At 39.2% G+C, this 12,036-nt stretch overlaps 1 protein-coding gene across 35 annotated transcripts in view; it reads left to right on the forward strand.

The window, feature by feature from the left end:
• rims2a (regulating synaptic membrane exocytosis 2a) overlaps positions 1-12,036 on the forward strand; it is a 153,581-nt gene that overhangs the window by 53,259 nt on the left and 88,286 nt on the right. For 2 of the 35 annotated variants that reach the window (XM_077576058.1, XM_077576078.1), the window contains exon 1: positions 3,733-4,435. The exons of 26 other annotated variants lie outside the window; for them this stretch is intronic. In XM_077576058.1, the coding sequence (XP_077432184.1) occupies positions 4,314-4,435 (122 nt within the window). In that variant the 5' untranslated portion in view covers positions 3,733-4,313. Of the gene's footprint in view, positions 1-3,730; positions 4,436-12,036 lie in introns of those variants that run through there. 7 more of the 35 variants (XM_077576077.1, XM_077576079.1, XM_077576056.1 and 4 more) reach the window with 6 other exon arrangements.

Consider the following 12,036-nt stretch of genomic DNA (forward strand, 5'->3'; position numbering starts at 1 on the left):
ATATTAGCGCTAATGTGTGTGGCTGTTGTATAGGTTGGCGCAGAGCAGTGTGTCTCTTTGCAAGCCAGTCAAGACGCCACATATAAAACAGCTTGTACATGGAGCCCATGAGGCCTATCAAGGAGACAGACAGATACTGTATCTCTCAGCAATTCTTCGACAGCCATCCACCCAACCCTTTCGCACATAGCAGAAAAAAATAGGTAGGAAAGCAGCTATGATGAACTGCTGGGATATGGAGGGTTAATGTTTTCACCGTATTTTTTTTCTTCCAGAAATTTTGCTTAGCATTAGATTATAGCTAAGTTTCATCAACATTCACATTCCTGTTGAAAACACGGTCAAAAAGAGCTTGTTGCAACATGGCCCTGGCTGATATCTTATACTCTGCTGCCACCTGCTGGCCGTTTTTTGTAATAACTACCATTGCTATAAGCCACCTCTTCATGTCAGAAGCTGCATCAACGCCTTCTGTATGCTCTTGCATACCCCCCCCCACACACACACACACACAAAAACGTATATATATACTGTATATACGTTTTTTGGGAGTGAAGGACAAAGTATTAAAAATCGGGTTTGAATTTGGGTTTGAATGAGTTAATTTAGTTTAATTTTTAATTGGTACCATATAAGGCAGTTCGTCCACATGGAGGCTCCTTCTTTCGTCTCCCAAACTAGTTATTAGCATTCTAGACACTTCTTCACAAATTGTTCCTCTCACTTGTTCATCATCCGTGTTTCTGTTTCTCAGACACTGAGAGAGTAAATATGTCCAGATTGTATTTTTTGTATTGTCTTGTATGTATTAACTCAATGCTCCGTGCTTCCATAATTATGTGAACGCTGAGGCCTTCACACATGGTATTCTACACGACAACTAAAACTACATTTGCTGGCGTCGGGCCGAAACATCATAAGTCACAATTTGGCAAATTTAATATTTTTTCAAACATCTATACTTTTGGTCAGGTCACTCAAATTAGTGACCATTCATCATATTTGAACATTTCACACCTTCCAGGGTAGTATTTTTCTTTCATTTCACTTTCATTCCAAAATGTCACTGTTTTTCCAAAACAATTTCACACCAAAAACGCTCTTTCATTCTAGAGACATTCAACAAATTTCATTCTAACTCAAAATGCAAAATATTCAGCTTATTCAATTCACCTTTTCAACATTTCTCAACATTTCACATGTACCAAAAATAATACAAAAATCACAATAATATTCCTTTTTTTTTTTTAAATACACAAATCCACATATTCTACGTTATTCATTTCTTTGAGCACATTCATTCATTCATTCACAAATTCCAACATATCAATATTTTACATTTCTCACCAGTGAAATTTCCCCCACTCTTTCCCATTGAAACATTCAATAAAACAGATTGACATAATTTTCATTTGAAATTCAAAGCATTCAGATCATGCATTTGATCTTGGATTCACATTTTCAGCATACTAGAAATTCCCATTCACCAAATATCCAAACATTTAAGTAATACCCCCCCACACACACACACACACAATAGACACCCCATAATCATTCTCAGTGACACATTCAACATAAAAGATTTACATCATTCTCATTTGAAATTCAAAACGTTCCGCTCATTCAATTCACCTTGAAAACTATTCCCATAAATTTCCATGCACCACAAAAAAAAAACGTTCATCCCTTCCACACATTTATCAAAGCATGTATTCACATATTTCACATTTGCAATTAAAAACTTTCAGCTCATTTAGTTCATTTTAGGAAAAAATTTCAACCTGCCAAAAATTCAACAATTTCATCAGTAAAATTTCCACAAAAAGTTCTCTATTCATTTTCAGTCAAAATAAAAGCAAACAAATGAATCATTTTCGTCTTATCATCAATTATTTCTACATTTTGTACATACTGAGTCAAACCACTCAAATTTTATACTGTTCAGCTGCAGTCTTTTTTCAAAAATAAAGTTGTTTTTTAAATATAATTTCTACATTTTTTGACCTAATTAAATTGTTGTGACTTTAAACTGTTCAGCTTATCTCTTGCACAATTTGTAAATCAAATTGGAAAATAAAATTCAAAAATAAAGATTTTGTTTTTTTTTTACTCCGATTTCTCTCTCTCTCTCTCTCTCTCTCTTTTTCTCTTTTTAATTTTATTTTTACAAATTCAGACAGTTTCAGCTCTGAACTGTTCAGCTTGTCCCTTATTCAAAATGTATACATATTTACCTCACAATTCCACATATATTCACCGATTCAGACCATTCCAAGTTCAACATGTTCAGCTCATTCCTGGTCTTTATATGTCATTCCACATCATTTGGCTTCATTCCAAATCATTCCATCTTGTTTTACATTCAGCCTTCACATACAAATTCTTCAGAAATTGCATGACAGTTATGAAAGCTTCGGTACAAATGTACCTTTATTGTCTTCAAGTTAGCGTCAGTCTGCTAGTAGTGCACCAGAAGTGGTGTGAATAGGTTTCAAAAGAAGAGTACTAACAGGAAGTACAATATAGTCTTTCTGGCCTGTTTTCAAAATATGATGAAAGTATGGTGTGTTGGACTACAACTGGTTAACATGATTCCTCTTTTCATGCAATGGATGTCTGCTCTCTGACAATTCAGACTTGTACAGCTATCAGTTAAGCCGTTTCTGTTCTCATTATGCTACAAGTAATTTGTTATAGTTACAGGGTTTTGGAAATTGTTGTGATAGCGATGATTACGGCATAATTAAATAGAACATTCTAGTTCCACTGCAGACTAATTGTAAAAATATCAACTAGTTGTTGGAGAGATGCTAGTCTGCTTCCTGGCCCCAGATATTTTTGTGTTCCCCTTTCACCCTGACATTGCTTCTTGGCTGCATGCCTGCAGTTGTAGGATTTTGGTTCTATTTTTGTGGTCTGCAATACAAAATATATATAATATATATATGCAGCAGAGTGTAAACTGAATTTCCCTTTGACAGATTGTAATCAGTATAATACTTTTATATAAAGTAAAAACTGGAGCCCAACATTTAGGCAGATGCGGATTCTGTTATTTGGTTAAAAAAAATCTGATAATAAGAAATATTTAATGAGTATAAATAACAAGCCAGCCACAGATTTGCAGCTGCTCGAGTAAAGAGACTCCCAGTCAGCAATGCACGCTCAGCCGTTTATTGAGTGGTACAAAGAGGCAAACACACAAATGTAAAATGAGAACACTCTTGAGCAGATTCAGGAGGCCGAGACTTGGACTAACCTGACATCGTTCACTAGGCCAGGCCTCCTGGCGTATAGGCATAGCTGAGACTTCCAAATCTGCTCAACTTTATTTAGAGCAACAACAACTGCAGCTGTTATAAAGTGTTGTACATATACAATACAGTGCTAATTTTCTTTATTATTAAAAACACCTAAATTAATTGGTCGTTTTGAGGGGCTAAAACGGATGAATGAACTTCCAGTTCATTTCAGAAAGGAATACGAATTTGATAAGCTGTCTTAATAGCTTGAAAGATGCATGAGACGATGTGACGGTTGATTAATAACGCTTTAAAGTCGATGGGTTGGTGTCCCTCATCCCCAGAGCCCCCTACATGCCCCCCCCCCCCCCACCCACCGCGTATCGCGAACACACAAACTCCCACTTGAGAGGCGTTGCTGTAAGGACGCCACCGCATTGTAATGACGAGCTGACGGTGTGACCCCAGACGGGAAAACCCCCTGACGACAGCCTCGCCTCTGGGATGTTTTGCGATGTGTTTGCTGCTGTGCGCCTCTGCCAGCGCGCTCGGGATGAGCGATATGACAAAGAGTGGGTTGCATCCCAGTGCAGCAGCGTGCGTGTGCGCGTGTGCTAGCGAGACGGCGTTCTTCGACAAAAATATGAGTTGGATGTGAGGCGGCTGATGCACGGTCGGGGGGAGATGCAGTGTAGGATGTTTCCCCACCTCCACCTTCTTGCGGGCGGCCACTCGCCCATCGCAGCCCCGCCGCGCGAGGACGTTCGTGTCACGACCAGGAGAAGAAACGACGCCTTTCGGGTACCTGCAACGCGCTCTTACTGCAAGTCCGAAGAATTATGACCGAAGGATCCCACCCGGAATGCGGCTCACCTAAGGACACGTTTGTCGAGGAGCTGCTGGGGAAATATGGAACTTGATCGGCGTCGTCGCGTTTAATGCGCCTCGGGAGATATACTAATCAACGGAGAATGTGTGACGGAGGCTTTGGGATGTATTGTGGATGAAAGGAAAAACTGCAAAGAGGAGAGCTGCTGTCGAACACAAAAGAAAGAAAGCAGGAGGGCGAAAATGCAGTTTGAGACATTGCGTCAGTTCTGTAGCTCGGTTCTATCCCATTTCAATGGGGCTTTCTCGGCGCCTCAGAACATCTTGCAGACGGAGCTGTTGGAGCAGGCGCTAAGCAACATAGGGTGAGTGCTTCCTTCAAGAAGACGTGGCCCTAATTTATGAGGAAGGGCTTCCCCGTTACGGTGTCAATCCTGTATTGGTGGTGGGAGGATTGTTGCGTTTATTGATTAGCAGCCATGCCCGCGTAGTATAGCAGCCGCCGGCAGAGAAGCGAGCTTGCTGCTGCTACTTGCTGCTGCTGCATCTTTCCTGCCAGCCGTGCTCCTCTGGTGCGCTATACTTATGGGCGTGCACGTGTATGCGGTGATCGGAAATGTACGTGCATGTGTGCGTGTATGTGTACGCGCCGGGTTCAAATCATTGTTTGTGGTTGCTAGTTGCGACGTACTGCGCTTGTGCTTGTGCGTGCGTGCGTGCGTGCGTGCGTGCGTGCGTGCGTGCTCCAGCGCGCCACTGCTGCAGCGTGTGCGCGCTTCACAACCGCTGTGTGTGCGCTTGAGAACACGAGGGAGTTGGAGACCGGTATAGTTTAACTTCAGCCCAGGAAATAAGTACCGTATAGAGTACAGACCCACAAAGTCACATCCACCTACAGTGTGGAAGAACAAAATGTCATGCATTTGAGTGTGTAGGTCCTACACACTCAAATGCATGACATTTTGTTCTTGTTCAAGTGTAGGAACACATTGAAGTGTCTTGCGCAAGTAGACCAAATTAAAAAAGGAATTTATTATTAGATACATTTATTGCGACGCCGTATTAGGACCATGTAAAAAAAATAAAAAAAATAAAATAATAATAATAATAAATTCAGATGGCGGTACTCCGAGAGAAAAAAACTTGAAAAGGCAGGATGCAGACTGCTTAATTTAAACTTTACTCGACATAGATGGCAGCTAGAGCGACAACACTTCCTGATTTCCTATCAGCTGACTAACACTAACCAATCAGAAGCTAGCATACTTTAGATAAATGTGACGGAGTGCAACAGATTCGACACATCAACTTAGCTATTTGTACAAAAAAACAAAACAAAATGTATGAATGTGTAAATAATAATTCTGGAAACATAAATATACAAGTAAATATTGATTTTATCAAATTAACTTAAATGCTTGAACCTCAGGGTGGACCTTTGTCACTGGCAGTACCCAACGCTTTAAAGTGCGAATGCTTAACATGATATAGTTAATCTCTGGTTAAGCAATTACAATCTCCTTATTTGAAAACCCGACCGAAAAGTATTGGCATAAACATCCGAGTAGTACGCTACCTGTATTTCTCGTAAGTTTTTGAGGTATTTTCCCTCGCAAATCTGCCACTTTATAAAGTCGCAAATTTGAGTCTTTACCGCTGAATATTGCCCCACCTCTAAAAAATATATATATATTTAGCATGGCCCAAATATGCCATTGTACATTTATAGCTGTAACCACATGAATATTTTTTAATTTCCCATATAGGGAAATTAAAAACACTACCAGTACTAAGAAGCAGAGTTTTTGTAGGCTACCTGAAAAATCACACCAACACCTGGAATTTTGTTTTACTTGAGTGCACATGATGGCTCTGGATTAAACTCTATAGCTTTTAATCAAATTGCAACCTACTCAGGTGGGATTTAAAAAGGGCGGTACTGGGACTCATTTTTAGCCCTGCAGTTTTCAGGGCTCAGACCGGCCCACTTAAACATACACAATTTTACAGTTTTTAATGTATCAATGTAGAATAGATTATTATCATTGCCTACAATAATCTAAAAATCTAATTTACAATTTAATGTGCTTACAAGATCACGATCACTTGGTTAGTGTTTATTTGAACAAGTATGAGCACATAAAATGGGCAAAAGGCAAGTGCACAAATGAGATAATACAGTTTACACTTAATAAGGCACATTTACCAAATGCAGTTAAGGCAGCAAGATTAAAGCTACTGAACGCAGAAAATTCAATTTCCAATCGCTACCTGTTGACGAAAAATGAAATTGCACGGCCGCACACCCTTCTTCAGATGGCGAAAATCAAAACATATAAATTTGTAATTTGACAAGCAATCCTCAGATGAGCAATGCAACTTGCATACGGAATTTATCTGGATGTCATTATGTTACACACAATCTAATGTTACGGTTTGTTGAAAAAATAAAATAAAATACAAACATAGACCAACTTAAATCAAACATAAATCATCTGAATATGACACACATTCAGCTACTGGTAACACAAACACATATGACATGGAATAACTTCATTAACTGTGCCACACAATGCATTCTGGGAGCAATTTATATGCAAAACAGGTAGATATAACACGCCCGGAACTCATACATGCAAAGTGTTGCCCGTTTCCATTTACATTTGTGTTATTTTTTGGAACAATAAATATATTTAGAGTTGAGCCCCGCTATTTATGGCTGGCCTGCAAATATTAAACATCTGTGTATATTCTCTCAAAGAAAGAAAAAAAAAGCAAACATCTGTGTATAACTGTGCGCCCATTGGTTTTAAGTTGTTTACTAGGTGTGTGAATTGCCTAGTACCTGGCGATTCGATTTGTATCACGATTCATAGGTCACGATTCGATTCGATACCGATTAATCCCAATCCAAATCTATAAATAGATTATTGGGATTTTTTTTAACCTTAAATTTAGAAAATACTCATCAGTAAACGTGTACATGTACACTGTAAGATTTGTATGAAAATGTATTTAACTATCTGAAAATTCAGGCTTATAACTGAGCCACTGCATTTAACAAACAGGTTGCAGTCTGTTTCATGTTTGAACAGCACTGAAATAAAATATTAAGGCTTAATGTTCCATTAATATAATATTCTTCCATGCTTAATGTGTGAATCATAACCCTAAGTAAGACGTTTTGTTGACTATTCCCATAAAAAATTGATGTTCAAAAATTGATTCGGCCGCATATCGAATCGATTCAAGAATTGCGTGCTGTAATATCGCGATATATTGCCGAATCGATTTTTTCTAACACCCCTATTGTATACCATGATTTTACCGATCCGGCCCACTTGATAATATTTTTTCCTCCATGTGGCACCTGAGCTAATACAAGTTTGACACCCCTGAGCTAAGGTGTTAATCTACTAATTAGAGGATGTTTCAGTCATAAATGGTCAAATTAATAAAAAGGCTATTTTAACGATATTTATCCAAAGAGCAGCTTTAAGGCAGTGAACACTGTACTTCCTGTTATCAATCTTACTTTGAAACCTATTCTCACCACTTCCGGTGCACTACTTAGCTGACTGATGCTAACTTGAAGACAAAAAAGGTAATCGTAGGGTACAGACAGGGTTTAATATAGCTACTGTGTTATTGTTTCTAGTTGTGTATAGGCATGGGCCAGTATTCCATTTTTAAACAAAATATAGAATATTTGTTAAGAAACATGTACCACGGTAAGTTTAAGTAACTACATAAATGTTGACATGTTTCTTCTGTTTCAAATCTTCTTAGCTAGTCAGTGCCCCATCACTGCTAAGCTATTTGTAGAACAGACCCCAGCTACTTGTGTTGTTAATAGTGACATTCTGGCACCTACACATATAATTTTTTTTTGTTTTTTTCAAGCTGCAGACACCCGTGTGTCTCTTTCTTTGTTAAAAAATTCTAACAAAGTTGAGGGACCTCCCAGGGTCATCAGCATATTTAAAAAACATTATAATAACATTAACAATAGCCCCCTATTGTGTTCTACAGTAGATACAGTAAAGTTTTCAAAAATTTCAAAATATGTGATATGTTAAAGTTTTACTTTACAAAAACATCGATTGGACAGTACTACAGAGAGTTCCCATGGTCATGGCATATTTTATCAAGTTAACCAGAAATTTAAATAGATAGTTCCCTAAAGTTAGCACAGTCTTAAATTGATGTATTATCGCCATTATGATAAAAAAAAATCCAGATATTCGCCAAAATGCTGAATATTGGCCTGGCCGATAATCGATCTATCCCTAGTACCTAAACATGTTCAATGATAGCTATAGCTACAAGACTGCTTGTGTGGTGTGTCAAGAGAAGTTGGAACTGGCTTGGATGCACTGGAGCATGTTATGATTAGCCTGCTAAATGCTTGTTTCACTCGCAGAGAGGCCTCTGGTCATCTGGCCTGACTGCCACGACAGACACATTATGATGACGGTGGAAGAAAGTTGGTGTGCTGAGTCAACTAACGACCATAGAAAATTTGGACTCAATGAAACTGAGGCTAGCAAATGGTTTATACCCGCTGATTTTTTTTGATTTGAATACAACATAACTTGCTGCATAGTAGTGGCGAGTGCTCTTATCAGAGACTAAACAGGTTGCTGTCAGTTCAAGCTTAGCTGATTGGGTCCGAGGTCTCTCTTTTCATTCTCGTTTTGTGCCCTTCTTGCCTATACCATGCCTGCTAATGGGCTGCATGCTTTTAGATTCAGCTACCATGTATTATGCATGTGCGTGTCAGCAGAGGTCCTAATGGGGGTGGGGGGGTGGGGTGGGGTCTGTTCTTAGAAGGCCTCAACGGTTCTGAATTGAGTGCTCCCTACATTTAACACACACACACACTGACACACACCAGGGACGTGCGGTCAGGGCAGGCAGGAGAGGCAGAGCCTCCCTGTCCCCTCCGCTGCATGTGAAGAGTACAACAAAAAATAATCATAATGATTACATGAAATCATTCTAAATTTTAGTTAATTGGCCCGTGCTTTACATTGATTTTCTTTTTCAGTCCAATAATGTCAATGATTTAATTACTAAAGGGGTAGTCAACAAGAAAAATGTACCTTACAATAATTTGTTCTACGTAGTCTAAACATGGAATTTTGATGAATATTTCGCTTGTGGAATATGAATTAAGCAACAGAATCTAACCGTTTTCAACCATCTCTGGGGCTGCCATTTTGCTACAATAAATGACATCACAGTGGTTCAGGACTCGGGTAATGACCAATCACAGCTCACCTGTTTTCTGAGTTTTGGTCATGTGACGCTCTCAGGGTAATCGTCTTTAACTATTTAATTATTCTGGATTTTATTTCCTTGTGTTTGGGACTGATTATCATTATCACACTAAGTAATGTACGTTTTTAAGTAAAGTCTTCCAAGTAGACCTCAGTTTTGCTGAACTTTACCAGGTGTTCCTTTAAAATAAACAGAAAAAAATAATTTAAGAGACTGAATTATTTTGGTTGTAGAAGAAAAAAACAAGTAGAGACAAACAAAAAGTAGCATAATGTGGCAGCAGCATAGCCCCATCTGCCAGCATGGAGTTATAGAAGAGGCAGATGAAGCGAGTTTATAGGACATAAACATGGGAGCGAGAGAAGAAGCCACATTTACATCAAGCTTGCTTCAGTTCAGTTAAACTACAAAATTGAAAGAACATTTGGGGATTTAGGATTTTCTCTTTGGACTTTTTTTTTTTTATCTGGAGAGCTCAGTATTGTTCATTCGGTAATTTTACCGATTTGACATGTCATCATCATTGCTCTTTGGACTTGTTGATGATTTGCCCTGGTGTCGTCAGTATGCCTGCATCACTCAACGGCTCTCACATGTTTCATGCTGTCCAGCTCTGTCTTATCCTGTGATTGGTTTAAAGTTATGAAGAATAAGAATACTCTTTATTAACATCCATCTGCACTCTTGGATGTTGGTACTTGGAAATGCAAACATCATATATTGTTTACTTATAAATGCTGAAAAACCATTGATGTGCAGTCATGACATGTCGCCTTGGTGGAAGACGTAGCTTTTTGCTCATCCAGTAAAATGTGCCTTTACATTAGAGTGTGAGAAACAGAGTTTTTCATTTTACCAATTATTCCAAAAGGCGTCTTTAGTTTTGATCAACTTCCTTTTATACAGATTTAGATTCAATTGTCGCTCCGCCAAGAGTTGGACAGGCCCAGTATTATTATCAGCCTATATGACTTTTCATCCAGTTACATTGTCTGCCCACACTCAGCCCCCGCCCCCCCTGCACCCCTCAACCCCATGGTGTCGTACCTGGGTGTTGGCAGCACTCAGCTGCTGTAATTAAACCAGCCTTTTATTGGCTTTGTCCTCGCCAAGGGAGATGTATGCAGGAATAAGGGAGGCCCCGGTTTATTGCCTGGGCATCTAAGAGAGGAGTTTTGATGATTGCACACTGGAGAGGGAAAAAAGAAAAGGCTAAAGAGAGCAATAAAGTCGAGAAGAAAGCTAAAATAAAAATGATAGCAGCGCAGAAGAAAGAGGATGAGTCAAAGTGTAGCCGGTGAATCAAAATGTTTGAGTCCTTCCAGAACTTCAGCTTTCATGAAATCATATCTCACAAATCAGACACAAAGTGAGAGAGAAAGGATGGTAGTTTAAAATGGACTGTACAATAAGATAAGCATCCCGCTGATGCCCTCAACCCCTGCTTTGCTTTGCTGGATGTTAATCCCGTTGACCTGCAAGGTAGGTGAAATTGCCTTTGGCAGCTGTGGTTGTAGGTTGTCTCAGCAAAGTCTCAAAGCCCAAGGTACCCCCCAACCCTAATACACGTACATAATGTTCAGCTCTTTCTGTATAGCTCAGTCTGTGCAGTGAAACAGAGATGAGCAAGGCACATATAGTCGCCTATATGTAATTGCAATTGAATAGATAGATATGAAGACTGAAATGTTGCCATCTGACATCTGGATCCTTTTCATGCCCAACTGGTTGCATAAAATTGCATGCATGTATTTGTGTGTGTGACCTTCAACCTTAAAGTATCATTCATGGTTGAGTGATGGTAGCTCTGGAGTTCACACGGTAAAACCCCATTTCAATTTCAGGATAGAGGGTTCTTCCATCGCAGTATTGCCCCAGGTCCTAAAGGCTCCCCGCTCATAAATAGACTGAAGAGAAGACATACGTGTGACATAAATGTGTGTTCCTCCGTTTGTGTTTGGGACAAGCGTCTGCAGTCCAGGATCTACCAGATCTATTGCTTTCTTAAATTGCTGCTTTTTTGTGCTCACACAGATGTCTGATGTCGTTTCGTTTTTAAATAGCCAGAAGAGAGAAGATTAACTGCGTGGATGGTGTTTTTCCTTCAACCATATGCCCCAATGTGTGATGTTATTTGTCAATGTCAGGAACTATTTAGTAGTTTGAACAGAGTCTAAATTTGCCTGACTTTGCTGTTATTGCCTGCTGTCAGTGGAGGGTCCTTATAGAAGGGCAGCTACAAAAGTAATTTTACAAATCCTCTTGGGGCGTTATTCTATGTTGCTTCTTAACCCTAAGATATGATACGTAATGTCATTATTCTTGTTTCACTTAATATGGATTCATTCTGAGATTTTAATTTTAGAGACACATGCACAGTAAGGTATATACATCTACAAAATGTGACACCATTGGTGAAACAATGGAGCAAGGGTTAACAGGGTCAGAAGTTGCCATATAAATCGTATGACTCATTTTTATGCAGGAAGGTTGCCCTTTTTAGATGTAGATGGGCCGCGGAACCCATAATCTATGATCGACACATGCTTCAACTCGCGTTAGTTCTCTCGATTTTTTTTCATCAATATATTGACTCATTCACTCCCAGCCATTTTCAATGAAGCAACCTCCTTCCCTTCCCAGCTGTTTTACTGGATTTTGACAGATTTTGCAAATCCCACAG

Source organism: Vanacampus margaritifer, chromosome 9 (assembly GCF_051991255.1).
Source record: "Vanacampus margaritifer isolate UIUO_Vmar chromosome 9, RoL_Vmar_1.0, whole genome shotgun sequence".
NCBI lineage: Eukaryota > Metazoa > Chordata > Actinopteri > Syngnathiformes > Syngnathidae > Vanacampus > Vanacampus margaritifer.